Genomic DNA, 27,593 nt, shown 5'->3' on the forward strand with positions numbered 1-27,593 from the left:
TTGTAATATTTGTGTAAAAGGTGAGTTGTTATGCTCTATGTAGTTCTCTTCTATTCAGAACCAATCCTTCTTAAAGATATTAACGCAACTCGTCCGTTTGTATTTTGCTCTTACTTGACCAAAATGGCCGATTCCGAACAAACCTCGATTAAAATAATCGGATGGATCTTGCCAAGAACCATCTCCACGGCTCTATGCAAGTGCTTGAGTGGCATCGACGGAATGGAAATATGGTTTGAACGGTTTTCACGGGCGTACAGTGTGAAGAATGAGTACGAGAAACAGACGGGTGAAAAAATGCCCCTGGAATATGAGGGTAATGAAGAGAAGGTACGGGAAGCCACAAAGTTGTTAAGAGGTCTAAGTGGAACTGACTTAGTCCCAGAACGAGTGGTGTAAGTAAAAAAAATATAGTTATATTCCCCATTGTTGTATCCTCAAAGCAGCTTCGACCTAATTATAGCTTTTATTCTTGGGAGGATCGTTTTATCCCTTTTATAAGTTTTTGGAGGGGCAGCAAAGATTTAATTATTTATTTCAGATTAAAAAATGCTCTTCTTCCAAATATCTTTTCTTACATCAGTCATACAAAATTGTTTGTTTTAAACGCCTTAATATATGAAATTATTTGTGCTTAATTGTGCTACATATTTTTCTAGTCAAAATGTCAACACTCTGTGAAGAAGTTATTTAATGAGTTTCAAAAGCATTTCTATTTTTTTAAATCCCACATATCGTTTTGTCATAAATGCAAACTAAATTCAAATCAGACATAAAACGACTAAAAAGAGCCCTTTTATAATTATTGTGGACGGACGAAAGAAGACGGACATTACGCCAAGGCATAAATTCATTCGGCCCTTCAGGTCAGATAAGATGTTAAAAAAGGAGAGGAATATGAGCAGAATTTATTGTACTGTGTGTATAAATATTAAAATGCATTCACCAATATTTTGATGTTCTTATTTAGATACGATAACGTGAAGAAAGACATTGAACGGTCAAGTAGCAAGTTCATATTTGCCAAGGAAGGGTATGCCGTTTTTGAAGACGAGGCAACTCGACCATACCTACCAACCGGATTCAAACACGTGTTCTTTATTCGGGATCCTTACAGATTGTACACTTCCTTCAGAATAGCCATGTACAAACACCTTACCAATGTTGGTATCCGGACGGGTGATCCGGACGACGAGGAGGCCTTCGACATGGAACACGACGACCCAGTCTTCAAAGCTAACGAGTTCTACAGCGGAACTTTAGAATTCTTGAAATACGTTCGTGACAACCTGGACCCCAACCCAATTGTCATCAACACAAACGATCTGTTGGCCGACCCTGCGAAGGTGCTGAAGAAGTTCTGTCACCTGACTGGTCTTCCGTACAGTGATTCACTACTTCATTGGGATGCCTCTCCGGACATCACTAAGACCTGGAAGACAGCAAGCGACGACATTATCAAGGTGTCCGTTGCCTTCTTTGAAACGGCAGTCTTCTCAGACGGGTTTCTCCCGCTAAAACCAACCGTTCCAGTAGAAAAGATGCCACGGGATGTTATCAGACTTGCCAAGCAAGCTATGCCCTACTACGAAGAACTGAATAAGATGAAAATATGAATGAAAAATTGAAACTTTCATCGACTGATATAGAAGGGCGAAAAGTTGTAAAAAGAATGTATTTTTATGCAATGAATAAACGAATCCCTATTCAAAGAATTGAATAATATTAAATGCACGCTACAACACTCTAAAAAATGAAGTGCTAATTCACCTCTTACAGAGCGTGTATAGTGACTGCACTTCGGAGTGCTGATTTGTCTAGTTCAAATTTAAACTAGACAAATCAGCACTCCGAAGTGCAGTCACTATACACACTCTTTAAGAGCAAAATTAGCACTTCATTTTTTTAAAGTAAATGTTTTAAACAGGAATGGGCTACAAAAACAATGAAAATGGTAAGCTTTTTTGGTGGAAAAGAAAAAACATCGCACAGATTGCAGTTTAAATTGATAATTGATAAGTAAAACCCCAAGGGTCATTAGCTGTAGTAGGTGACTGCTTTGTTGTTGTCCCCGTATAGTCTTATAAGCCGCAATAGTTAAAATGACATTCAAAATAGCATGAATGAAAATGATCTCTGTACACAGTGTCACTATGATTTCTGGGCAAAACAGGGTGACCAGACATCCCGTATTTCCCGGGATTGTCCCGTATTTTGCTCCTTTGTCCCGGCGTCCCGACAAACCCTTCCCGGGACGCCTATTTGTCCCTTATTTAAGAATATTGAACAAAATGTAGTTAATAAAAGTGATGAATTTAAATCAAATAACCAACAGATGACGAAGCAAAGATAACAATGAAACCAATTTGGAGGTGTAATCGGTGGAACAAATTATTGAGTTTTCATAACTAGATCTTGTTGTTTCAGCTTTCGTTTTGAGTCTTGTTGTGTATGATGCCGCTATGTTTCATCTAATTTTTAAGTTTGAAAATGTTTTACTTTGAAATTTTATTGTCTAAAACATTTTAGTTTTTCAAAATTCTAAGAATGTATTAAAAAGCACCAAATATCATTATGATTTTTGTTAGATGACTGGATTTTTTGTTTGCTTGAAGTTTGAACTTTTTTCCTCTTTCTTTCTTTTGTATCATTCTTTGTTCATCTTTATATCCTTCCTGCTTGCCCTTTTTTGTTCCATCTATCTTTATTTCCGATCTTTTTTTCCTGAACCTTTCTCTCTCTCTGTTCATTTGTCTTTCTTTCCTTCTTTCTGTTACTTTCCTTTATTAAATTTCATTTTTTATTTCCTAAATTCATCTTTCTTTCCTTAAACTTTTCTTTGCTTCCTTCTCCCTTTCTCTCTTTTTTGTTCTTTCTCTCCTTCCATTATTTTCTCTTTCTTTCATTCTCTCTTCCCTTCATTCTTTCCTCCCTCTCTTTCATTATTTATTATATATTTCTTTCTAATTCTTTTCCCTTATCATTTCTTTCCCTTCCTTCCTTCCGTCCTTCCTTCCTTTCTTCCCCTCTTCCTTCCTCGCTTCCTGTTTTCTTCTTTCTTTGTTTGTTTCTTTCTTCCAAAGAATGAAGGAAACATTTTTCCTTCCTTCATTCTTTCTTTTCACCCCATTTTTCTTATTTTCTTTTTTTCCTTTCTCTCCTTTATTTTGTCTTCCGCACATTTATTCATTGTTCTTTTCTTTCTATATTCATTTCAAAGAATGACGAACACCCTTTCTCTCTATTTTATTCTTTCCTTCATCCTTTTATTCTAACTTTTTAATTTTTTTTCTCTTCATTTTCCCCTTCAGTTCGTTTTTCTTTCTTTCTTTTTAATTCATCTCTTTTTTTTGTCTTTACTTTCTCTCCTCCATTCTTTCGTTTACCCTCCCTTTCAATTCTTATATTTTTTCACAAGTCTAACACTGTGTATACTATCTATGTTGATCCTTTTTGTCGATTGTCCCGTATTTCATTTTGTGAAATCTGGTCACCCTGGGGCAAAAGCTAATCGACGGAGCTTGTGTGTTTTAATGTGTTCAGGAAAAATTATAGGTCGGAAATAAAACGTTTGCCGCCCCCTCTCTCTTTGGAACTGCCAATTCCACATTCGCAAAATAATCTTGAAAAAATCCTGAACTCTGATGTGCATTCATTTGAATTAAAACGAACATACATAGGAAAACTTTAAAGACTAATGTACTTTTGAATATTAAAAGAACAGCCCCCCATCGTACTTAGGCTCATCTTCTGGTGACTCTTGAGTAATATGTGGTATACATGAAATAAAATTTAGATGACTTTTCCGGTCAGAGTGCATTTTTTTATTTTTTGTTGAAAGCATTATATCATGATTTTCTGGCACATATTTTTCGGGAATTCATTTTCAAAACGCATCACAGATATGGGTAACGATTCGGACACGAGCCAGAATTATTTAACATGCTTCCAATGTCGCCTCAGCTTAATGGTAAACATAAAATATGAAATTTAACAAAAGAATGGGAATGGATGTTTGATCGCATAGTGTAGTATAAAGTACTTTCAATATCGATCCGATTCAGTTTATTATAAATCCAATTTGATTTGCGTAATATATTGTCTTCCTACTGTCATATTTTTATTTTTCGTAAAAAAAGGAAAAGAGATTCGCAACTCACCATTTCCTTTCTCTGTCCTATCCAGCCTCCATATCCCATTCATACCCAAATGTATTATCATGTGCGAGTCTACTTTAAACCTCTGAGTGTTTGTGAATAAGGGGATTTCTCTTCACATAATCTGCTTCTGATTTCATATTTACATTCACTTGCTGCTGACAACTATATCATATAGCCTATTATGTAATCCTGCGATCATATTGACCTGGTTTTTTTTACTGAAAAAAATGAGAAATAGAATTAAAAGATCGAAACCTTAAATCCTGAGTCGTTTGTGATTGTATTTATAAGACCATTTTTAACATACATAATAATTCCAGCTTATATGACTGCTAATTATGCTAATTTGTTCTAAATAATCAAGCTGAAAAATGTCCTTTTCTTGCTAACGAATTCAAAGATAATTACTAAAATATATAGACCACCTGGGGCATTATATGTGGCATTTGGTGGGTTATAAAGGCCGGAGTAGGGCCTAAAGTTGTACCCAAATGTAGCATAGGTTGCGAGAAAGGAAACCATTATGCAAACCTGTATGTATATCAGAAGTCTATTTCTGCCAATTACCCCTAAACGGAAAAACACATTGCTTTCGATTTTTTCAGTTAACCAACCTTTTTCACATTACACATCAACTTTTCATGATTTTTTTTGGGGGAAAGCCACTTTTCAGTAACTGCAAAACGCAGTACTTGCACTGAACTTTGGGTTTTCCATGGAAAAACGCAAAAATCTACATTTGCACAAGTTGAAAATATTAAACCTACCATTTCATTTTTTTTCAAAGCACTCGAAAATAGTTTATTTCTCAAGTATTCCTATATCGTCAATTGTAGATTATGTATGTGCCTATTTCAGTCGCCAAGAAAACTTCACAAAAGTTTTTTTATTATGAAATAATAGCTTAGATACACGGAGGGCACCCTCTACCAACAAGTACACCTTCTGTGGTAATTTTAACAGAGGGCATGATTTATAGAGGGTGCACTGCTCTGTATTGTCCAAGTGCTTCTAAGCTACAGCAAACACACAAAAATATATTAAGTACAAAGTCAAAGGTTATGAAAGATAAACACAGCAACTCGGGAGACTTGTTCATTACTGACTTTACACAAATGTTTAGAGTATTTAAAAAAAAAACAATTTTGGGGAACTTTATCACAGAGGGCGCCCTTGTTAGTAGAGCCATTCGTGTTTCTAAGCTATGATTTTTCCCCTTGACTTATACAATGATTCATTATTTCATTGTAATGAAAACTGAAATGGAATTCTCTTTCTTTTGTAGATACTGCGTTTTTCCATGGGAAAACCGTGCTTCGGTTCGACGTTCCCCCAAAGTACCTACATTTTGTTCCATATTTCAAAAACAACAGTATTTGGGGCTTGAAATAGGAACATATTATATGCTCTTCAATTTCATAACAGAATACTGAGAAATAATATATTTTAGAGCCGCTATGAAAAAAAACCCCATAAAATGCTTAGTTTTTAAACTTGTGAAAATGTAGATAATTATTGTGTTTTTCCTTAGGGAGTAGATTTTATTTCCAACATGTTCTTAGAATAATGTTTATCTAGGAACTTATGTTTAATCAGTTCATTCTATTTACAATGTTCAAAGGTCGGAAATTATGTTCCCCGCCAATTATCAATATTGAATATTGTAATGTTTGTGTAAATAAAGGTGAGTTGTTATGCTCTATGTAGTTCTCTTCTATTCAGAACCAATCCTTCTTAAAGATATTAACGCAACTCGTCCGTTTGTATTTTGCTCTTACTTGACCAAAATGGCCGATTCCAAACAAACCCCGGTTAAAATAATCGGATGGATCTTGCCAAGAACCATCTCCACGGCTCTATGCAAGTGCTTGAGTGGCATCGACGGAATGGAAATATGGTTTGAACGGTTTTCACGGGCGTACAGTGTGAAGAAGGAGTACGAGAAACAGACGGGTGAAAAAATGCCCCTGGAATATGAGGGTAATGAAGACAAGGTACGGGAAGCTATCAAGTTGTTCGGCCGTCTCAGTGGAATGGACTTAGTCCCAGAACGAGTGGTGTAAGTACAAAAAAAGAAGTCTTAATAATATTCGTCATTGTTGTATTCTCAAAGCAGATTTTACAGCTTATATTCTTGGGAGGATTGTATATCCCTTTATTATTTTTGGGACGGGGCAGCACAGGTTCAATTCATTTCATTTCAGATAAAAAAATTATCTTCTTCCATTTATATTTTTTTGGTATGAATTGTACAAAATCTTTTCTTATAAAAATATAAATATATAACATTATTTGTTCTTAATTGTGCTAGATTTTTTTCCAGTCAAAATGTCAACATTCTGTGTAAAAGATATTTAATGAGTTTCAAAAGCATTTAAATGTTGGAATCCCCTATATCGTTTTATCATAATGGCAAACTAAGTTTAAATCAGGCATGAAATGACGAAGAAAAGCCATTTTTATTTTGTGGACTGACGAAAGAGGATAGATTTTACGCCAAGGCATAAGTTAATTCGGCCCTCAAGCTATGAAAAAATGAGAAAGAAAAAATAGGATGAGGAATAAAGGGAAAAGACAAAATATGAAGAATATGCATGACAAAGAAAGAAATAACGACAAAAGAAAGGGGATGAGAGCAGGACAGGGGGGGGGGTTCTTGTTTCACTGGGAGATGAAGACAAACTTTATTGAAATGTAAACTAGTAATATTAACATCGATTTAACAATATTTCGTTCTTGTTTAGATACGGAAACGTGAAGAAAGACATTGAACGGTCAAGTAGCAAGTTCATATTTGCCAAAGAAGGGTATTTCGTTTTCGAAGACAAGGCAACTCGACCATACCTACCTTCTGGTTTCAAACACGTATTCTTCATTCGGGATCCTTACAGATTATTTACTTCCTACAGAAAAGCCATGTACAAACACCTTGCAACCGTTGGTATCCGGACGGGGGATCCAGACGATGAAGAAGCATTCGACATCGAATACGACGACCCGATCGCGAAGGCTAACGAGTTCTACAGCGCAACCTTAGATTTCTTTAAATACGTTCGTGAAAATCTGGACCCAGACCCAATCGTCATCAACGCAAACGATTTGTTGGCCGACCCTGCTAAGGTGATGAAGAAGTTCTGTCACCTGACTGGTCTTCCTTACAGTGATTCCCTACTGCATTGGGATGCCTCTCCGGACATCACCAAGACCTGGAAGACAGCGAGCGACGACATCATCGAGTTGTCCGGAGCTTTCTTTGAAACGGCAGTCTTCTCAGACGGGTTTCTCCCGCTAAAACCAACCGTCCCGGTAGAAAAGATGCCACGAGATGTTATCCGACTATCCAAGCAAGCTATGCCCTATTACGAAGAACTGAATAAGTTGAAAATATGAATGAAAAATTTAAACTTTCATCAACTAAGAAAGGGGTAAAGATTGTTGTAGAAAGTATTGATTTTCATGAAATAAATAATGAAATCAAATTAAAACCCTTCCAAATACATGAGAGGATTTTGTTCATTGCCATCTTCTTTTATGTTAAGAAGCTGCTAATTGCATTCAAATGCTTAATGTTTGAAAAAAAATATCAATGAACTTTTTTGTTGTTGCTAATTGTGTTGGATAAAAGTTAGTATACTTAATAAAAAAATTGAAATCATATCAAATTTACAAACACTTTCAAGTAACATATGTAACTGTGATTGAAAAAATAAACGAATGGTTTACATTCTCTGCTGGCGACTCTTATTGTAACACATGTAGTCTATGGAATAAAATTCGGATGGTACTTCCGGTCACTGCGCATTTTCAATTTTGGAAGCATTACATGATGAATATCTGGTGCATTTTTTTCCCAGCTAGGGCTTCATTTTTTGGAACATGACAAAAAGACGGTTAACAATTGTAATGATTCTGAGCAAACATCTCAGATTGTTTAATTTCGATATAATGGAAACCAATATTGTCTACGATAGACGGTATTATATGATGATTCAAAGGAATACTTTGATTAATAGCCATCGAAACACTTTATTTTGTTTTATCTTTAGATTTACATTATCATATGATTGTAATCATGTGCTTATGAATTCATTTGCTTTATATTTCCAAACTTTATAATAACACTCCATCTCTCCTAGAAGGTAAATCGCGATTCACCGACACCCTACTACCCAGCTCCCATATCATGTTAATGCCCGATGTATTTATTTATTTATTTATTTCAATATATTTAACCAGGGTAGCCCACTCAGCAATAAACTGGTCTCCCGTGGGGCCCTGGAATACATGATAAAAACAAGTATAAAAACATTCAAATACATGTAAAATATACACAGAAATATTCTAAATAATATGACTCATATCATAACAGAAAACATAGTAGCAAACATACGACATCGTTAAAAGCATGATACTAATTAACAAAATTACACACGAAGCAGTACATATAAATAAAATAAAGTAGATAGACATAAAAAGTTGATTTCAAATTTAAGAGGCAATAATAAAACTTAGAATTTAAAAAGATGCACTTTAAGCTTCTGTTTAAAGATTGATAAAGATTTTGATTGTTTCAAATTAAATGGCAAGTTGTTCCAAAGCAAAATCGCTGAGTAAAATAAATTTGTACTGTTATTATTATGCGCTCCTCTGATATTTAACCTCTGTGTGTTTGAACATCAGGGTATATCTTTTTACATGACCTGTCTCTTGTTGCTCCCTCATTTCATATTTGCTTCAACTTTTTGCTGATAATTATATTATATCATTATGTATGCATGCACTCACATTTTTTTTTTACTGAAAAGAGAATTAGAGTGAGAGTAACGAAACCTAGAATCCTTAGTCATTTGTGATTGTATTTATGCGACAATTCTAACATGTTCTATAATACTGTAACGAAATGAAACGTTTATTTAATGTTCGTCATGGTTTTGGAACGTGGTGTTTGAAAACATGGTTTTTTGAAGAGCGTAGAATAATTTTAATCCATGAATACAGTTGCAAAGGGAAATTCAGTAATCGTTTGTAATCGATTATGTGCGTATTTTCTTGAAAATGTATTTAAGCACTATTTGCTGAGAAATAACGATGTTTACAACTGTATGATTATGTTAGATATTTATCTTTAACTGTTCTTCACTGTTTGAGTATAAATAATAGTGACAATCACCATAGCTGTTGTCGAACAGATTTATTTCATAACTTTAACTAGTTTTAAAGGATGATTAAATTTTGGGCCTGACAATTTCACTCATGAATCGGTGAGCATAAGCAAGCTCTATGCTCGATTGTGAGCCATGCAGAATACTTGTCAGTAAGTTATTTCAGAACGGAACTCTGGTCAAGTTTTATTGAAACCTGCTGCGACAGGATGAGCATGATTTCTCTTCAATAAAGTTATAAGAACTGAATGTTTTGATTCCCGCTTGTTGTTATTCTGTTGTGTGGAGCTACAAGTATACATGGTCAGAAGAGCAAAAGTACTGACTCGAGAAAGAGTGAGAATACTGAGATACGGACAGTACTGAATTTACCGAGAATACTGAAAATACGGAATTTACTGAGAATACTGAAAATACTGACATTACTCAGATGAGCGAGGATACTGAATTGAAGTACTGAAATTACTGAGGTTCCCAAATACTGAAATAACGGAGACACCGGAATGACTGAGATAATGGAGATGCAGAATAATGGAGATGTTGAAATCCATGAGATGTAATCGAAGTTACTGAGAAGAAACAAAGAGTCAGAAGTGAAGAAGACGGACTTTACACCAACTGGTTGTATATTGCAGCCGAAACGAACCGGCTCGTCAGGATAGAAAATCGGTTCAAGTACAATATATAACTGCTAATCATGCCATTTTGCACAAAAAAGCTAGTTGAAATGTCTATTTCATGATACTGTATTTAAAGATATCATATTCAAATATGTGGACCTCATTGGACGTCATACTTGGCTTTTAGTGGGTGAAAAAGCCAGAGGAGGCCCCAAAGTTGTACCAAAGAAAACCTCGGAGCTAGAAACCTGTATGAGAAATCTATTGTTTGTATCATGACATTACACGAATAATTATACAGAGTGAGTCAGAAAAAATGTCCAATCTTTTTCCAGTTGTCTTGTCTGAAGAATGAACATTTAGTCATTGACCTATTGATATGTCTTGATAGAGTCCCCCCCCCCCGCTCAGTTTGGTACATTTTCATACGGATCTTTGCATGCATGACTGACAACGAGACAATCTCCAGAAGGTTGTAATATCCAAGTTGCGTCAAGTCTCATGGTGAACAATAAAACAAAGTGTGCAGAAAGAAACCCATCACCATAAATCCAAACACAAACACCTATCACCGCATCCTCCTCTACACCCTCGTCCACACGCAAAGAACATATCACTTCACACACACACACCCACACAAACGCAACACTCACCTCTAACACAACGCACACAACCTTCCCTCACCAATGACACACGCCCTGACGCACATACACTACACCCTACTCATGTGTGTGCGTCGTGGTCTAGTGGTTCTGACTCTCGCCTTTGAAACAGAGGGTCGTGTGTTCGGATCTTAGCTATGGCGTATTTTCTTTCAGCAAGAAATTTATCCACACTGTGCTGCACTCGACCCAGATGAGGTGAATGGGTACCCGGCAGGAGTAATTCCTTCCATGTACCGAGCGACCCGGCTAAAGATAAAGTCGGGGTAATAATAGCAGCGCTTTGTATCCTCTGGCAAAAAGCGCTCTAGAAATCCAGCTATTATTATTATTATTATTATTACACAGTGACTGGTGGTTGAAGATGTCACATTGTGTTTGATGTGAACTTCACTTATTAGTCTAATCAGGACGTTTGACCACCCAAAAATTAAACTGTAAGATAGAATTGTTAATTTCAATCAAAATGAATTTATTATATAAATCAATATTGCCAATATCGAAGCTGCAGGCTGTCAAAACATTAAAAAAAATCAATAATCGAGTATCAGCAAATTTTGGAACAAACAATCTGTCTCAATTCAAATGAGTATTTCCACTCTGCGCATGATCGGAAGATTCTGCGCATGCTCAGAGGAAGGTCATTTGTACAAAAGTGACATGCTGGTTTAAAATTTGATGAGACAAGCACCAACTTCGATGTCTTGATTATCTATATATTCTTTTGAATTGTGGTTTTCATGCATCTAGAAAAAAAAAATGCGTCCACGAATGACTGGTGTATTTCACAGTTTGCCAAGTACTTTCTACAACATCCTCCGATATACATTCAAAGAAGAAATGCAACAAATACCTTCACAGAGTGTTCATTGATGTGCTCTTCTCGTCACCTAGTCTATTCAATTTCTTCATTTCGCTATGTAAGGCATGCATACGTAATATCTTGCTTTGAAATCTGCCTATCTTAATGAAAGAAATGAAAGGTCATTTGACCAAGGTTTTTCTTGTTGACACAAATTGGCACAATATGCGAATTGGGACCGGCACGTGCAGCAGAAATTGTCGCGAGGCGACAATTTGTGGTGCAGAGAATGATGACCCTTTGTTCAGCGAACATTTCTTCACATTCATAGCATTCATCGAATTTAAACACATTTTCATAAAAGGTATATATATTTTTATCGCCATCGATATTACGTTGACCCAATTAACTTTTCATTCTTACTTGAGCAAACTTTTTTTTTCTTATTCCAAGCGTTCCCATAACTCTTTAGACTGTGATCATTAAGACCAAATTATCCAAAAAAATATATTAAGTAATAATATTGAGCTTTTTCTAAATCTATATCATTTCAATTTTATTTATTTTATTGGAGTCTAAATGCAAATCAGAATTGTTTATCAAGTTAAAAAAAAGTAAAAAGAAAAAACTACACTTTAATACAACACTTATCACTTAATTCGGAATGATTTTGTTGATTAGATAATGCTTTTTATTGATATATTTGTAAATGGATACCCTCTAAAATATTGGGTAAATGTGCTCCATGAGGGTAATTATGCGTCCAACCAGCGTTGGGCATTTATTTGGGGCATTTTCATTTTTCAAGCTGAAAAATGTCCTTTTCTTGCTAACGAATACAAAGATAATTACTAAAATATATTGACCACCTGGGGCATTATATGTGGCATTTGGTGGGTTATAAAGGCCGGAGTAGGGCCTAAAGTTGTACCCAAATGTAGCATAGGTTGCGAGAAAGGAAACCATTATGCAAACCTGTATGTATATCAGAAGTCTATTTCTGCCAATTACCCCTAAACGGAAAAACACATTGCTTTCGATTTTTTCAGTTAACCAACCTTTTTCACATTACACATCAACTTTTCATGATTTTTTTTGGGGGAAAGCCACTTTTCAGTAACTTCAAAACGCAGTACTTGCACTGAACTTTGGGTTTTCCATGGAAAAACGCAAAAATCTACATTTGCACAAGTTGAAAATATTAAACCTACCATTTCATTTTTTTCAAAGCACTCGAAAATAGTTTATTTCTCAAGTATTCCTATATCGTCAATTGTAGATTATGTATGTGCCTATTTCAGTCGCCAAGAAAACCTCACAAAAGTTGTTGTATTATGAAATAATAGCTTAGATACACGGAGGGCACCCTCTACCAACAAGTACACCTTCTGTGGTAATTTTAACAGAGGGCATGATTTATAGAGGGTGCACTGCTCTGTATTGTCCAAGTGCTTCTAAGCTACAGCAAACACACAAAAATATATTAAGTACAAAGTCAAAGGTTATGAAAGATAAACACAGCAACTCGGGAGACTTGTTCATTACTGACTTTACACAAATGTTTTGAGTATTTAAAAAAAAGGGGGGAACTTTATCACAGAGGGCGCCCTTGTTAGTAGAGCCATTCGTGTTTCTAAGCTATTATTTTTCCCCTTGACTACAATGATTCATTATTTCATTGTAATGAAAACTGAAATGGAATTCTCTTTCTTTTGTAGATACTGCGTTTTTCCATGGGAAAACCGTGCTTCGGTTCGACGTTCCCCCAAAGTACCTACATTTTGTTCCATATTTCAAAAACAACAGTATTTGGGGCTTGAAATAGGAACATATTATATGCTCTTCAACTTCATAACAGTATACTGAGAAATAATATATTTTGGAGCGACTATGAAAAAAAACCCCATAAAATGCTTAGTTTTTAAACTTGTGAAAATGTAGATATTGTGTTTTTCCTTAGGGAGTAGATTTTATTTCCAACATGTTCTTAGAATAATGTTTATCTAGGAACTTATGTTTAATCAGTTCATTCTATTTACAATGTTCAAAGGTCGGAAATTATGTTCCCCGCCAATTATCAATATTGAATATTGTAATGTTTGTGTAAATAAAGGTGAGTTGCTATGCTCTATGTAGTTCTCTTCTATTCAGAACCAATCCTTCTTAAAGATATTAACGCAACTCGTCCGTTTGTATTTTGCTCTTACTTGACCAAAATGGCCGATTCCAAACAAACCCCGGTTAAAATAATCGGATGGATCTTGCCAAGAACCATCTCCACGGCTCTATGCAAGTGCTTGAGTGGCATCGACGGAATGGAAATATGGTTTGAACGGTTTTCACGGGCGTACAGTGTGAAGAAGGAGTACGAGAAACAGACGGGTGATAAAATGCCCCTGGAATATGAGGGTAATGAAGACAAGGTACGGGAAGCTATCAAGTTGTTCGGCCGTCTCAGTGGAATGGACTTAGTCCCAGAAAGAGTGGTGTAAGTACAAAAAAGAAGTCTTAATAATATTCATCATTGTTGTATTCTCAAAGCAGATTTTACAGCTTGTATTCTTGGGAGGATTGTATATCCCTTTATTATTTTTTGGACGGGGCAGCACAGGTTCAATTCATTTCATTTCAGATAAAAAATTATCTTCTGCCAAATATAATTTTTAGTAAGAAATATACAAAATCTTTACTTTTAAAAACATAAATATATAACATTATTTATTTTAAATTGTGCTAGATATTCTTCTAGTCAAAATGTCAACATTCTGTGTAAAAAAAATAATGAGTTTCAAAGCATTTTAAAATGTTGGAATCCCCTTTATCGTTTTATCATTAAGGCAAACTAAATTTAAATCAGGCATGAAATGACGAAGAAAGCCATTTTGATTTTGTGGACTGACGAAAGAGGATAGATTTTACGCCAAGGCATAAGTTAATTCGGCCCTCAAGTTATGAAAAAAATGAGAAAGAAAAAATAGGATGAGGAATAAAGGGAAAGGACAAAATATGAAGAATATGCATGACAAAGAAAGAAAGAACGACAAAAGAAAGGGGATGAGAGCAGAACAGGGGGGGGGGGGGGTTCTTGTTTCACTGGGAGATGAAGACAAACTTTATTGAAATGTAAACTAGTAATATTAACATCGATTTAACAATATTTCGTTCTTGTTTAGATACGGAAACGTGAAGAAGGACATTGAACGGTCCACTAGCAGGTATCTATTTGCCAAAGAAGGGTATTTCGTTTTCGAAGACAAGGCAACTCGACCGTACCTACCTTCGGGATTCAAACATGTATTCTTCATTCGGGATCCTTACAGATTATTTACTTCCTACAGAAAAGCCATGTACAAACACCTTGCAACCGTTGGTATCCGGACGGGGGATCCAGACGATGAAGAAGCATTCGACATCGAATACGACGACCCGATCGCGAAGGCTAACGAGTTCTACAGCGCAACCTTAGATTTCTTTAAATACGTTCGTGAAAATCTGGACCCAGACCCAATCGTCATCAACGCAAACGATTTGTTGGCCGACCCTGCTAAGGTGATGAAGAAGTTCTGTCACCTGACTGGTCTTCCTTACAGTGATTCCCTACTGCATTGGGATGCCTCTCCGGACATCACCAAGACCTGGAAGACAGCGAGCGACGACATCATCGAGTTGTCCGGAGCTTTCTTTGAAACGGCAGTCTTCTCAGACGGGTTTCTCCCGCTAAAACCAACCGTCCCGGTAGAAAAGATGCCACGAGATGTTATCCGACTATCCAAGCAAGCTATGCCCTATTACGAAGAACTGAATAAGTTGAAAATATGAATGAAAAATTTAAAATTTCATCAACTAAGAAAGGGGTGAAGATTGTTGTAGAAAGAATTGATTTTCATGAAATAAATAATGAAATCAAATTAAAACCCTTCCAAATACATGAGAGGATTTTGTTCATTGCCATCTTCTTTTATGTTAAGAAGCTGCTAATTGCATTCAAATGCTTAATGTTTGAAAAAAAATATCAATGAACTTTTTTGTTGTTGCTAATTGTGTTGGATAAAAGTTAGTATACTTAATAAAAAAATTGAAATCATATCAAATTTACAAACACTTTCAAGTAACATATGTAACTGTGATTGAAAAAATAAACGAATGGTTTACATTCTCTGCTGGCGACTCTTATTGTAACACATGTAGTCTATGGAATAAAATTCGGATGGTACTTCCGGTCACTGCGCATTTTCAATTTTGGAAGCATTACATGATGAATATCTGGTGCATTTTTTTCCCAGCTAGGGCTTCATTTTTTGGAACATGACAAAAAGACGGTTAACAATTGTAATGATTCTGAGCAAACATCTCAGATTGTTTAATTTCGATATAATGGAAACCAATATTGTCTACGATAGACGGTATTATATGATGATTCAAAGGAATACTTTGATTAATAGCCATCGAAACACTTTATTTTGTTTTATCTTTAGATTTACATTATCATATGATTGTAATCATGTGCTTATAAATTCACTTGCTTTATATTTCCAAACTTTATTATAACACTCCATCTCTCCTAGAAGGTAAATCGCGATTCACCAACACCCTACTACCCAGCTCCCATATCCTGTTAATGCCCGATGTATTTATTTATTTATTTATTTCAATATATTTAACCAGGGTAGCCCACTCAGCAATAAATTGGTCTCCCGTGGGGCCCTGGAATACATGATAAAAACAAGTATAAAAACATTCAAATACATGTAAAATATACACAGAAATATTCTAAATAACATGACTCATATCATAACAGAAAACATAGTAGAAAACATACGACATCATTAAAAGCATGATACTAATTAACAAAATTACACACGAAGCAGTACATATAAATAAAATAAAGTAGATAGACATAAAAAGTTGATTTCAAATTTAAGAGGCAATAATAAAACTTAGAATTTAAAAAGATGCACTTTAAGCTTCTGTTTAAAGATTGATAAAGATTTTGATTGTTTCAAATTAAATGGCAAGTTGTTCCAAAGCAAAATCGCTGAGTAAAATAAATTTGTACTGTTATTATTATGCGCTCCTCTGATATTTAACCTCTGTGTGTTTGAACATCAGGGTATATCTTTTTACATGACCTGTCTCTTGTTGCTCCCTCATTTCATATTTGCTTCAACTTTTTGCTGATAATTATATTATATCATTATGTATGCATGCACTCACATTTTTTTTTACTGAAAAGAGAATTAGAGTGAGAGTAACGAAACCTAGAATCCTTAGTCATTTGTGATTGTATTTATGCGACAATTCTAACATGTTCAATAATACTGTAACGAAATGAAACATTTATTTAATGTTCGTCATGGTTTTGGAACGTGGTGTTTGAAAACATGTTTTTTTGAAGAGCGTAGAATAATTTTAATCCATGTATTTAGTTGCAAAGGGAAATTCAGTAATCGTTTGTAATCGATTATGTGCGTATTTTCTTGAAAATGTATTTAAGCACTATTTGCTGAGAAATAACGATGTTTACAACTGTATGATTATGTTAGATATTTATCTTTAACTGTTCTTCACTGTTTGAGTATAAATAATAGTGACAATCACCATAGCTGTTGTCGAACAGATTTATTTCATAACTTTAACTAGTTTTAAAGGATGATTAAATTTTGGGCCTGACAATTTCACTCATGAATCGGTGAGCATAAGCAAGCTCTATGCTCGATTACGAGCCATGCAGAATACTTGTCAGTTAGTTATTTCAGAACGAAACTCTGGTCAAGTTTTATTGAAACCTGCTGCGACAGGATGAGCATGATTTCTCTTCAATAAAGTAATAAGAACTGAATGTTTTGATTCCCGCTTGTTGTTATTCTGTTGTGTGGAGCTACAAGTATACATGGTCAGAAGAGCAAAAGTACTGACTCGAGAAAGAGTGAGAATACTGAGATACGGACAGTACTGAATTTACCGAGAATACTGAAAATACGGAATTTACTGAGAATACTGAAAATACTGACATTACTCAGATGAGCGAGGATACTGAATTGAAGTACTGAAATTACTGAGATTCCCAAATACTGAAATTACGGAGACACCGGAATGACTGAGATAATGGAGATGCAGAATAATGGAGATGTTGAAATCCATGAGATGTAATCTAAGTTACTGAGAAGGAACAAAGAGTCAGAAGTGAAGAAGACGGACTTTACACCAACTGGTTGTATATTGCAGCCGAAACGAACCGGCTCGTCAGGTTAGAAAATCGGTTCGGCTATAATATATAACTGCTAATCTTGCCATTTTGCACAAAAGAAGCTAGTTGAAATGTCTATTTCATGATACTGTATTTACAGATATCATATTCAAATATGTGGGCCACATTGGACGTCATACTTGGCTTTTAGTGGGTGAAAAAGGCCAGAGGAGGCCTCAAAGTTGTACCAAAGGAAACCTCGGAGCTAGAAACCTGTATGAGAAATCTATTGTTTGTATCATGACATTACACGAATAATTATACAGAGTGAGTCAGAAAAAATGTCCAATCTTTTTCCAGTTGTCTTGTCTGAAGAATGAACATTTAGTCATTGACCTATTGATATGTCTTGATAGAGTCCCCCCCCCGCTCAGTTTGGTACATTTTCATACGGATCTTTGCATGCATGACTGACAACGAGACAATCTCCAGAAGGTTGTAATATCCAAGTTGCGTCAAGTCTCATGGTGAACAATAAAACAAAGTGTGCAGAAAGAAACCCATCACCATAAATCCAAACACAAACACCTATCACCGCATCCTCCTCTACACCCTCGTCCACACGCAAAGAACATATCACTTCACACACACACACACACCCACACAAACGCAACACTCACCTCTAACACAACGCACATAACCTTCCCTCACCAATGACACACGCCCTGACGCACATACACTACACCCTTCTCATGTGTGTGCGTCGTGGTCTAGTGGTTCTGACTCTCGCCTTTGAAACAGAGGGTCGTGTGTTCGGATCTTAGCTATGGCGTATTTTCTTTCAGCAAGAAATTTATCCACACTGTGCTGCACTCGACCCAGATGAGGTGAATGGGTACCCGGCAGGAGTAATTCCTTCCATGTACCGAGCGACCCGGCTAAAGATAAAGTCGGGGTAATAATAGCAGCGCTTTGTATCCTCTGGCAAAAAGCGCTCTAGAAATCCAGCTATTATTATTATTACACAGTGACTGGTGGTTGAAGATGTCACATTGTGTTTGATGTGAACTTCACTTATTAGTCTAATCAGGATGTTTGACCACCCAAAAATTAAACTGTAAGATAGAATTGTTAATTTCAATCAAAATGAATTTATTATATAAATCAATATTGCCAATATCGAAGCTGCAGGCTGTCAAAACATAAAAAAAATCAATAATCGAGTATCAGCAAATTTTGGAACAAACAATCTGTCTCAATTCAAATGAGTATTTCCACTCTGCGCATGATCGGAAGATTCTGCGCATGCTCAGAGGAAGGTCATTTGTACAAAAGTGACATGCTGGTTTAAAATTTGATGAGACAAGCACCAACTTCGATGTCTTGATTATCTATATATTCTTTTGAATTGTGGTTTTCATGCACATCTACAAAAAACAATGCGTCCATGAATTACTGGTGAATTTCACAGTTTGCCAAGTATACTTTGTACAACATCCTCCAATATACATTCAAAGAAGAAATGCAACAAATACCTTCATAGAGTGTTCATTGATGTGCTATTCTCGTCACCTAGTCTATTCAATTTCTTCATTCCGCTATGTAAGGCATGCATACGTAATATCTTGCTTTGAAATCTGCCTATCTTAATGAAAGAAATGAAAGGTCATTTGACCAAGGTTTTTCTTGTTGACACAAATTGGCACAATATGCGAATTGGGACCGGCACGTGCAGCAGAAATTGTCGCGAGGCGACAATTTGTGGTGCAGAGAATGATGACCCTTTGTTCAGCGAACATTTCTTCACATTCATAGCATTCATCGAATTTAAACACATTTTCATAAAAGGTATATATATTTTTGTCGCCATCGATATTACGTTGACCCAATTAACTTTTCATTCTTATACTTGAGCAAACATTTTTTTTCTTATTCCAAGCGTTCCCATAACTCTTTAGACTGTGATCATTAAGACCAAATTATCAAAAAAATATATTAAGTAATAATATTGAGCTTTATCTAAATCTATATCATTTCAATTTTATTTATTTTATTGGAGTCTAATTCAATGATATATATATATATATTTAAACATGACACATATAAATGCAAATCAGAATTGTTTATCAAGTTAAAAAAAAAGTAAAAAGAAAAAACTACACTTTAATACAACACTTATCACTTAATTCGGAATGATTTTGCTATTTATTGATATATTTGTGAATGGATACCCTCTAAAAATATTGGGTAAATGTGCTCCATGAGGGTAATTATGCGTCCAACCAGCGTTGGGCATTTATTTGGGGCATTTTCATTTTTACAATTAAAATTTTGCCCATTCTAAAGCAATTGCTCCTTTTTAAAAATTTGCTGGACAATATTCTTCCCGCATTGGGTAAATACTGTCCGAAATTGGTTGGAATCACCCTCATGGTGGTAAAAAAAATATTACCCAATATTTTTTACAATTTAGACGCGTCTCGACCCGGGGCTACTCGATTTATAACATGATACCTATGTGCCACACGAAAGTCTAAAAAAGAGGGCTCTGGAACGAAATCTGGGTCTTAAAATAGGCATCTCCGAAACGGCTTTTATATCAACGATTCAATGACGATTAATGCTCTGGAAGTGACCACGTCAAACGTAGGGATCTCCGGAACGGAGCATGGTAGCGGCTAGCTCTAGCAGCAGTGTTAAGGCGCTCCCAAACTACGAGAAACCTCAAATTTGAGGGTCTCTGGAACGGGGAAAATATGAATTTTTGCTATGGCTTTCTAAATTCGTGATGCCCTGGAACGGAAATTATTTAAGCTGAAAATGGGGTCTCGACCGCGGCACATGCACATCACACCGGGGGGGGGGGGGAGGTGGGGGTGGGGGGAGGGTGGGTCACGACGCATCGCGACGGCGTGTTCTACCCGGGTACTTCTGTTTCAACAGATGGGTGAAGGGTGTCCTAGTGTGAATAGCCGCTGACTCGAATCGGTTTGTGACGACAGTCTCCGTTTTCGGAGCGGGAGTTCAATGGATGTGGAGTGAGGGTCACCCCGTCCTTTCCAGACAACCAGGGAGTAAGGGTGGGGGTTGGCTTCTTTTAAAGGGTCGGATAAGTGAGGGGAGTCATGCGCCCTTTAATATTCGCGAATTTATTTAAAAAAAAAATGCAACCTCTCCTCTTCCCACTCGTTGATATTATGTTGTTTGAGTTATTATCATTATTTGATAAAATTAAATGTTTTAAGAAAAAAAAAACATTACTGAAAAATATGGCTTAACACAACCTTATTTTAAAGTCCCCCAAATTTCTTTATATTTTAACGTCTTCAAAATCAATATCCGATATGACTGTTGGTCTGTCGGACAAAACAGACTTGATCGGCCCAAACTCCGACGAGTCCTTACACCGGTGTGTTGGCTCAGTTGGTAGAGCGTTCGTCTCACAACCGGAAAGTCGGGGGTTCAATCTCCGTCCGCGTCAGACCAATAGACGTTAAAAAATGGGAGTTGTTGCTACCCTGTTTGGCGTTCAACAATTAAAGGGATAGAGCATCGTCGATTTGGCGCTGCGCAGTGGCTGCCGGGCCCACGATCAATTTGGCAAAACAAATTTTCGGAGTATTTCATTTCTGGTGTCTATTTCGATGAATAAAATATGGATTGGATTTTTTTATGAAACGCTTTCCAGATGTGGTTCAACAGATGGCTTATTCAGCCATCATTCTTATCCATGCATGTTTAGCTCGGTGAATTATATTTTGAATTCGTTCATATCCTCGAAGAAGTGCATTGAATCCTTTGCAAACTGCATGGCATCTGGCGACAGTCTGTCCTTGCTTATGGGAGGTTTGGGTGGTAGAAACTCGCTTGAGGTTACTGCTGTTCCGTAAAAGTGAACCGCTTTTTCTATAGCGTCACCGCTGGCAACTTTCCAGGTCTTGGTGATGTCCGGAGCGGCATCCCAACGAAGTAGTGAATCACTGTAGGGAAGACCGGTCAGATGGCAGAACTTCTGAAGCACCTCAACGGGGTTGGCCAACAGATCGTCAGCGTTGATGACAATTGGGTCAGGATCAGTGCTGTCACGAATGGATTTCCACATAGAGTGCATCATCGAAAAGTACTCGTTAGAATTCTTTACAAATATGTCATCTTTCTTCAGGTCGAATTCCCTCTCGTCAGCGGCATCACCTTTCCGAAGACCTACGCTGACAAGATGATTGTATAGTGCTTTTCTATAGGAGCTGAAAACTTTGTATGGATCCCTGACGAGAAAGACATGTTTAAAGCCCTTTGGTAGATATTGCCAGACTTTGTCATCTGAAAAACTCACGACACTCTCTTTTACCAGCAGGTACTTGCTGGTAGACGACTCCATCTTCGTCTTGATATTGCCATACCTATAGAAAACAGTGTTTAAAACAAATCAAACATTATTGGTCCTCCATGCAATGCCATCAAATGTCCATAAAACTTATAACAAAAAAAAGTGATTGAATAGGTAAAGAAATTTCAAACAAGCGTGATACTAAAATTTCATCCAAATCGAATGATAATTGGGACATTTATGACATTTTAATTCGGTTTTTTCCTCTAACTTACACGATTCTGTCGGCCTCTACTTTTCCTCCCACAGCACTAGCCAAGATCGATGCTGCTTGTTTGAACGTCTCTTCATTTCCATCATGCTCCGTTGGTAAACATTCCCCAGTAGCTCGAATATAATTTTCCCTGGCCACATGACAGTATGTAAAACATTCAAACCAAACCTCCATGCCGTCCATAAAACTAAGACATTTGGTAAGGGCGGTGGAGATCGTTCGTGGAACATGCCACAGGAAAATTCGCACATTCTGATGTTCCCCATCGTTATCCGCCATTATAGAATATAATGTTGTATGAAGAGATGAAATAGTATACTACTGACATTATGATTAATAAAAGATGAGATTAAACTTTGATTAGGTACACACAAAAGGGGACTTTGATCTATATACCTCCGTCATGACCTGCATTTATAGATATTCGTTAGGGCAAGACAGGAATAGGTGTCTTAACAGTTGCAGCGGACGAGGTGGAGGAGAGGGAATATCCGCAGGTTTCCAAGTTGTGGTTAGAGGAGCGGGGGGGGGGGGGTGGTAGGGTATATGTAAATCATCCCTATGTTTCAAGATATATATTCTTGCAATAACCTGTTGCAAATGAAATAGAATTCTCATATGTGTTGCAGAAGGGTTTCCTTTTTAGCATTCGAGATTTGCGTGGGTACAACTTTTAGGGCATCCTCGGGTTTTAATAACTCACCAAATTCCAAATATTGCGTCCCAGGCGGTCCATTTACAATTATATTTGAAAATGTTATCTTATGCATTCGTTAGCATGAAAGGACATTTTCAGTTCGCTTATTTAGTACATATTGGCACGATTAGCGGTCATATAAGCTGGAATTATCGTGTATGTTAAAAACGTTGCATAAATATCACAAATGATTCAGGATTCAAGGTTTCGTCGTTTTCTTGAAATTCTCTTTTTATTTCAGTAAAAAAAATAATGTGAGTACAGGCATACATACTATGAGATGAAGGTCAAATAAGAAGCAGAATATGTGAAGAGATATCCCCTTATTTACAAACACACAGAGGTTAAACAGTAAAATACCACATAGCGATAAACAGGGGCGGATCCAGTATTTTAGAAAGGGGGTACATTTTCCCGAGGATAAAGTTGACAAGCAAAAAAAATAAATGAAAAAGGCTTTCAACCAAAATTTAGGGAAATTTTTTCCATGACAAAATTTTGCAAGAAAAAAAAGGTCTTCACTTTCAATTACACAATCGAACAAGATATGGAGGCTGCATATCGGAGAGTGTATGGTAATGGTCAATCGCCATCTACCATTTGTGGAAAGGGGTATAATAGACTTTGAAAATATGAAAGTTACACGATCTAACACAGATAAAATCATGAGAACATGATTACATTTACATAAGAATATAAATGAAATCATGTAACAAAGTTAAGTGTTCGATTACTATTAAGAAGCTCAATATCAAAGTATTACATTATTTTGAACCATCAAACCATACAGTCTCATTCTATCGTAATCCTGAGACATGATTTGAAAATACATCAATATTAAACAATCTGAGATGTATAGTCAGAATTGTTATTACTATTTGTTATGTTGCGAAAATGAAGCCCCGGGTAAATTGTACCAGATAGTCATCATATAAGGCTTCAAATAGTGAAAATGCTGGATCACCATCCGAATTTTATTCCACAGACTACATATGTTACAATGGGAGACGCCATCAGAAAATATAAATCATGTTGTTGATTTTTTTCAGCCACAGTTACATGTGTCTTGAAAGTTTCTGCGCAAATTTAATATGATATTTTTTTTCAAACATGAGACCTTAGTAATACAATTAAAAGTTCCATAACATACATACATTACAAAAAAGAGAAGGGGGAAATTAACGTGTGGCTAAATTTTGGAAGGGTTTTTTTTCATGAAAATATTTATGTTCTACAACGATCTACATCCTTTCATTAGTCGACGAATGTTTCAGATTTCTTATTCATATTTTTATCTTATTCAGTTCTTCGTAATAGGGCATAGCTTGCTTGGCAAGTCGGATAACATCCCGTGGCATCTTTTCTACTGGAACGGTTGGTTTTAGCGGGAGAAACCCGTCTGAGAGGACTGCCGTTTCAAAGAAGGGAATGGACAACTTCATGATGTCGTCACTCGCTGTCTTCCAGGTCTTGGTGATATCCGGAGAGGCATCCCAATGAAGTAGTGAATCACTGTATGGAAGACCGGTCAGGTGACAGAACTTCTTCAGCACCTTCGCAGGGTCGGCCAACAGATCGTTTGTGTTGATAACGATTGGATAGGGGTCCAAGTTGTCACGAACGTATTTCAAGAATTCTAAAGTTCCGCTGTAGAACTCGTTAGGTTTCATGATTGGGTCGTCGTATTCAATGTCGAAGGCCTCCTCGTCGTCTGGATCCCCCGTCCGGATACCAACGTTTGTAAGATGTTTGTAAATGGCTTTTCTGTAGGAAGTAAACAATCTGTAAGGATCCCGAATGAAGAATACATGTTTGAATCCGGAAGGTAGGTGTGGTCGAGTTGCCTTGTCTTCAAAAACGAGATACGCTTCTTTGACAAATATGTACTTGCTAGTGGACCGTTTAATGTCCTTCTTCACATTTCCGTATCTAAACAAGACCAACGAAATATAAGTAAATGCATGTTAATATTACTACATGCATTGCAATAAATTCTGTCTTGATCTCTCAACGAAACAACACCCAGCCACCCCCCCCCCCCCCTTTGCTCCCATCCGGTTGCATTTCTCGTTGTTTACTTCCCCCTCATGTTCATTTTCTTCGTAGAACTTTTCTTTCTTTTCCATTTGTTCCTGATATCCTCTTCTTGCATTTTTCCTTCTTTTCATTTTTTAATAGCTTATCTGACCTGGATGGCCGAACGAACTTATGCCGGGCGTAAAGCCCGTCGTCCTTCATCAGTCCACAATCTCAAAATGCTTATTTTTCGTCATTTCATGCCTGATTTCAAATCAGTTTCCTTTACATGATAAATCAAAATAGGGTATTAAATTTGGAACATAATTTTGAATACTTATTATATTTGATAGATCATAAGTATTTTTAAATGAAGTGCTTGTGCTTATTCATTGACATTTTTGTTGTTCCACCTGGTAAAGCCAAATAAGGCCCATCAATCTCTCACAGAGAATTTGGAAATTTTGGCTAGAAAATGATCCAGCAGAAATAAACACAAATATGTTATATATTTATTATTGTATGACAAATGATGTTCGTACACATAATTCACATTGAAAAACGGTAATTGTTAAAAAAAATTGAAAGGTTTTAATGTTTATTCGAATTTAATTGAATCTGTGCTGCTTCCCCCCCAAAAAAATGCAAGGGATCTTCCCACGAATATGAGCTGTAAACATGACGAGTCTTCTTTGAGAATACAACAATAAGGAACATAATTTAATATTCATACTTACACCATTCGTTCTGGGACTAACTGACTGTCAGTTCCAATGAAACGTCCAAACAACTTGATAGCTTCCCGTACCTTGTCTTCATTACCCTCATATTCCAGGGGCATTTTATCACCCGTCTGTTTCTCGTACTCATTCTTCACAACGTACGCCCGTGAAAACCGTTCAAACCATATTTCCATTCCCTCAATGCCACTCAAACACTTGCATAGAGCCGTGGAGATAGTTCTCGGTAAGATCCAACCGATTATTTTAACCGGGGATTTGGGGGTTTGTTCGCGATCAGCCATTTTGATTCAGCAAGAAGAAAAAACTTTGGGGCGAGTTGTTTTTTAAAAATGAATAGTTTTGTAGAGAAGAACTACTCAGAGTATTGACATTGTCAAGGGTGTAGGCTGTGGGTATACACTGGGTGCACGTGCACCCTCCCGCTGAGGCAAAGGAGTTCCGACACTGACAAGCAAAACGAAATTTGCACCCTTTCTTCTGTTTTCAACAGCTGATTTTCAAAACTTAAGTTCCACCTGCCCAAAATGCGCATCCCAATGCCACTTAAGTTTCACCTCCCCCAGGATGTGCACCTCCCCATGCTTAACCAGCCTGCGCTCTTGAATGTACACATACAGAAGCAATATTGATAGTTCGGAACACAATTTTCAACCTTTGAACACAGTGAACAGAATAAACGTAAAAATAAGGCATAAGTCTCAAGATATACAGGGTGATTCAGAAGAAATGTCTCATCATTAGTATAAAGTTGTCTTGTTTAAAGTATGTACATTTAACTATAGATATATTGATATGTCCTGATATAATTATCCCCCCCCCCGCTCATTTCGGTAACATTTTCTTATGGATCTTTGCATGCATGCATTATCCATCACGAGGCATCTCCAGAAGGTCGTTGCTTGGTGAAGAATCAGACAAAATGAGAATAAGTCATTGTGTCCACATAAAAAAGACACCTACATATAATAAAACACACGCAAACACATTCACCCACCTTCTTAAAAATTTCATAAACCCCTCATAAAGCAGTGTTGACATTATTTCCTCATCTCCTTATCTCATTGGCTATGACTTTCATTGATTAACATTGGTCAACTGTCCCATAAAGTAAGAATTGCTCCCAATCGCTTGCCTTATTTGGAAGCAGTCCTTATATGGGACCCTTCATAAATGTGTGGATATGTGTGGGCGTGTGGTGTGTTTGTGTGTGTGTGTGTTGGTGTGTGTATGTGTTTATTATTATCATTATTTTTGTCATTATCATTATTAGGCCTATTGTAATTATTAATTTTTTTATTTTTATTTTATTTTATTTTATTATTATTATTATTATTTTTTTTTTTTTTGGGGGGGGTTATATCCACTTGGTCTAGCAGTAGCAGTTGGTCAGCCTCTTTGATCGTCTAAACTTATTTGCTCTAGTAACAGTTTGATCTAACTTCCACTTGGTCTAATGTATATGACTTGGTCGGTGTAATTGCTGAATCGTCGAACAGCCATATAGTCTAATCGCCTTTTCGTCTAAATCCCAAATGAATAGTTACAGTCTGTTACAGGAATTGACCAAGTGGTGTTAGACCAATTAGATGTAAGACAAATAGAAATTAGAACAAATGGAAATTAAACAGAATTGTAAATAGGCAAAATGACAATTAGACCAAAAGGTAAACTGGTTGTAGGCGAAATTGAATAAGTATAGGACGAGGCTAAAAGTCAAATCGGGTTTAGAACAACTGGCAATTTTATCTTTTGGGAGGCTATTATAGAGAACAGCAGCAGAGCCCGTGGAAAATTCGGCTTTTATCTATAACAACAGTCGGAATGATTCTCCGTTTGTCTAATAACACATGGGCGTAACCCATTTGGTCTACTAATAATTTGGTCTCATTTGCAATTGGTCTAATATATACTTAGTCTAATTCTCATCAAGTCTAATGGACAAT

The 27,593-nt window shown here is 36.4% G+C and overlaps 4 protein-coding genes across 4 annotated transcripts; 2 read left to right on the plus strand and 2 right to left on the minus strand.

Moving 5' to 3' along the window:
* Positions 1 to 5,863: 5,863 nt before the first annotated feature.
* Positions 5,864 to 7,550, plus strand: LOC121430202. Its single transcript, XM_041627480.1, has 2 exons — positions 5,864 to 6,219; positions 6,905 to 7,550. The coding sequence occupies exons 1-2, from the start codon at positions 5,948 to 5,950 to the stop codon at positions 7,548 to 7,550; spliced, it is 918 nt and encodes a 305-aa protein (XP_041483414.1). The 5' UTR covers positions 5,864 to 5,947.
* A 5,988-nt stretch (positions 7,551 to 13,538) lies between these two features.
* On the plus strand, positions 13,539 to 17,245 carry LOC121430065. The gene is made up of 2 exons (XM_041627339.1): positions 13,539 to 13,894; positions 14,580 to 17,245. Exons 1-2 carry the CDS (start codon positions 13,623 to 13,625, stop codon positions 15,223 to 15,225), a joined length of 918 nt encoding a protein of 305 aa, XP_041483273.1. The 5' UTR covers positions 13,539 to 13,622; the 3' UTR covers positions 15,226 to 17,245.
* Positions 17,246 to 20,494: 3,249 nt separating this feature from the next.
* On the minus strand, positions 20,495 to 22,504 carry LOC121430355. Its single transcript, XM_041627635.1, has 2 exons — positions 22,196 to 22,504; positions 20,495 to 21,993 (listed from the first exon to the last, which is right to left on the minus strand). The coding sequence occupies exons 1-2, from the start codon at positions 22,471 to 22,473 to the stop codon at positions 21,345 to 21,347; spliced, it is 927 nt and encodes a 308-aa protein (XP_041483569.1). The 5' UTR covers positions 22,474 to 22,504; the 3' UTR covers positions 20,495 to 21,344.
* A 645-nt stretch (positions 22,505 to 23,149) lies between these two features.
* Positions 23,150 to 25,962, minus strand: LOC121430329. The gene is made up of 2 exons (XM_041627607.1): positions 25,645 to 25,962; positions 23,150 to 24,820 (listed from the first exon to the last, which is right to left on the minus strand). Exons 1-2 carry the CDS (start codon positions 25,929 to 25,931, stop codon positions 24,175 to 24,177), a joined length of 933 nt encoding a protein of 310 aa, XP_041483541.1. The 5' UTR covers positions 25,932 to 25,962; the 3' UTR covers positions 23,150 to 24,174.
* Between the last annotated feature and the right edge of the window lie 1,631 nt (positions 25,963 to 27,593).

Source organism: Lytechinus variegatus, chromosome 16 (assembly GCF_018143015.1).
Source record: "Lytechinus variegatus isolate NC3 chromosome 16, Lvar_3.0, whole genome shotgun sequence".
NCBI classification, from domain to species: Eukaryota; Metazoa; Echinodermata; class Echinoidea; order Temnopleuroida; family Toxopneustidae; genus Lytechinus; species Lytechinus variegatus.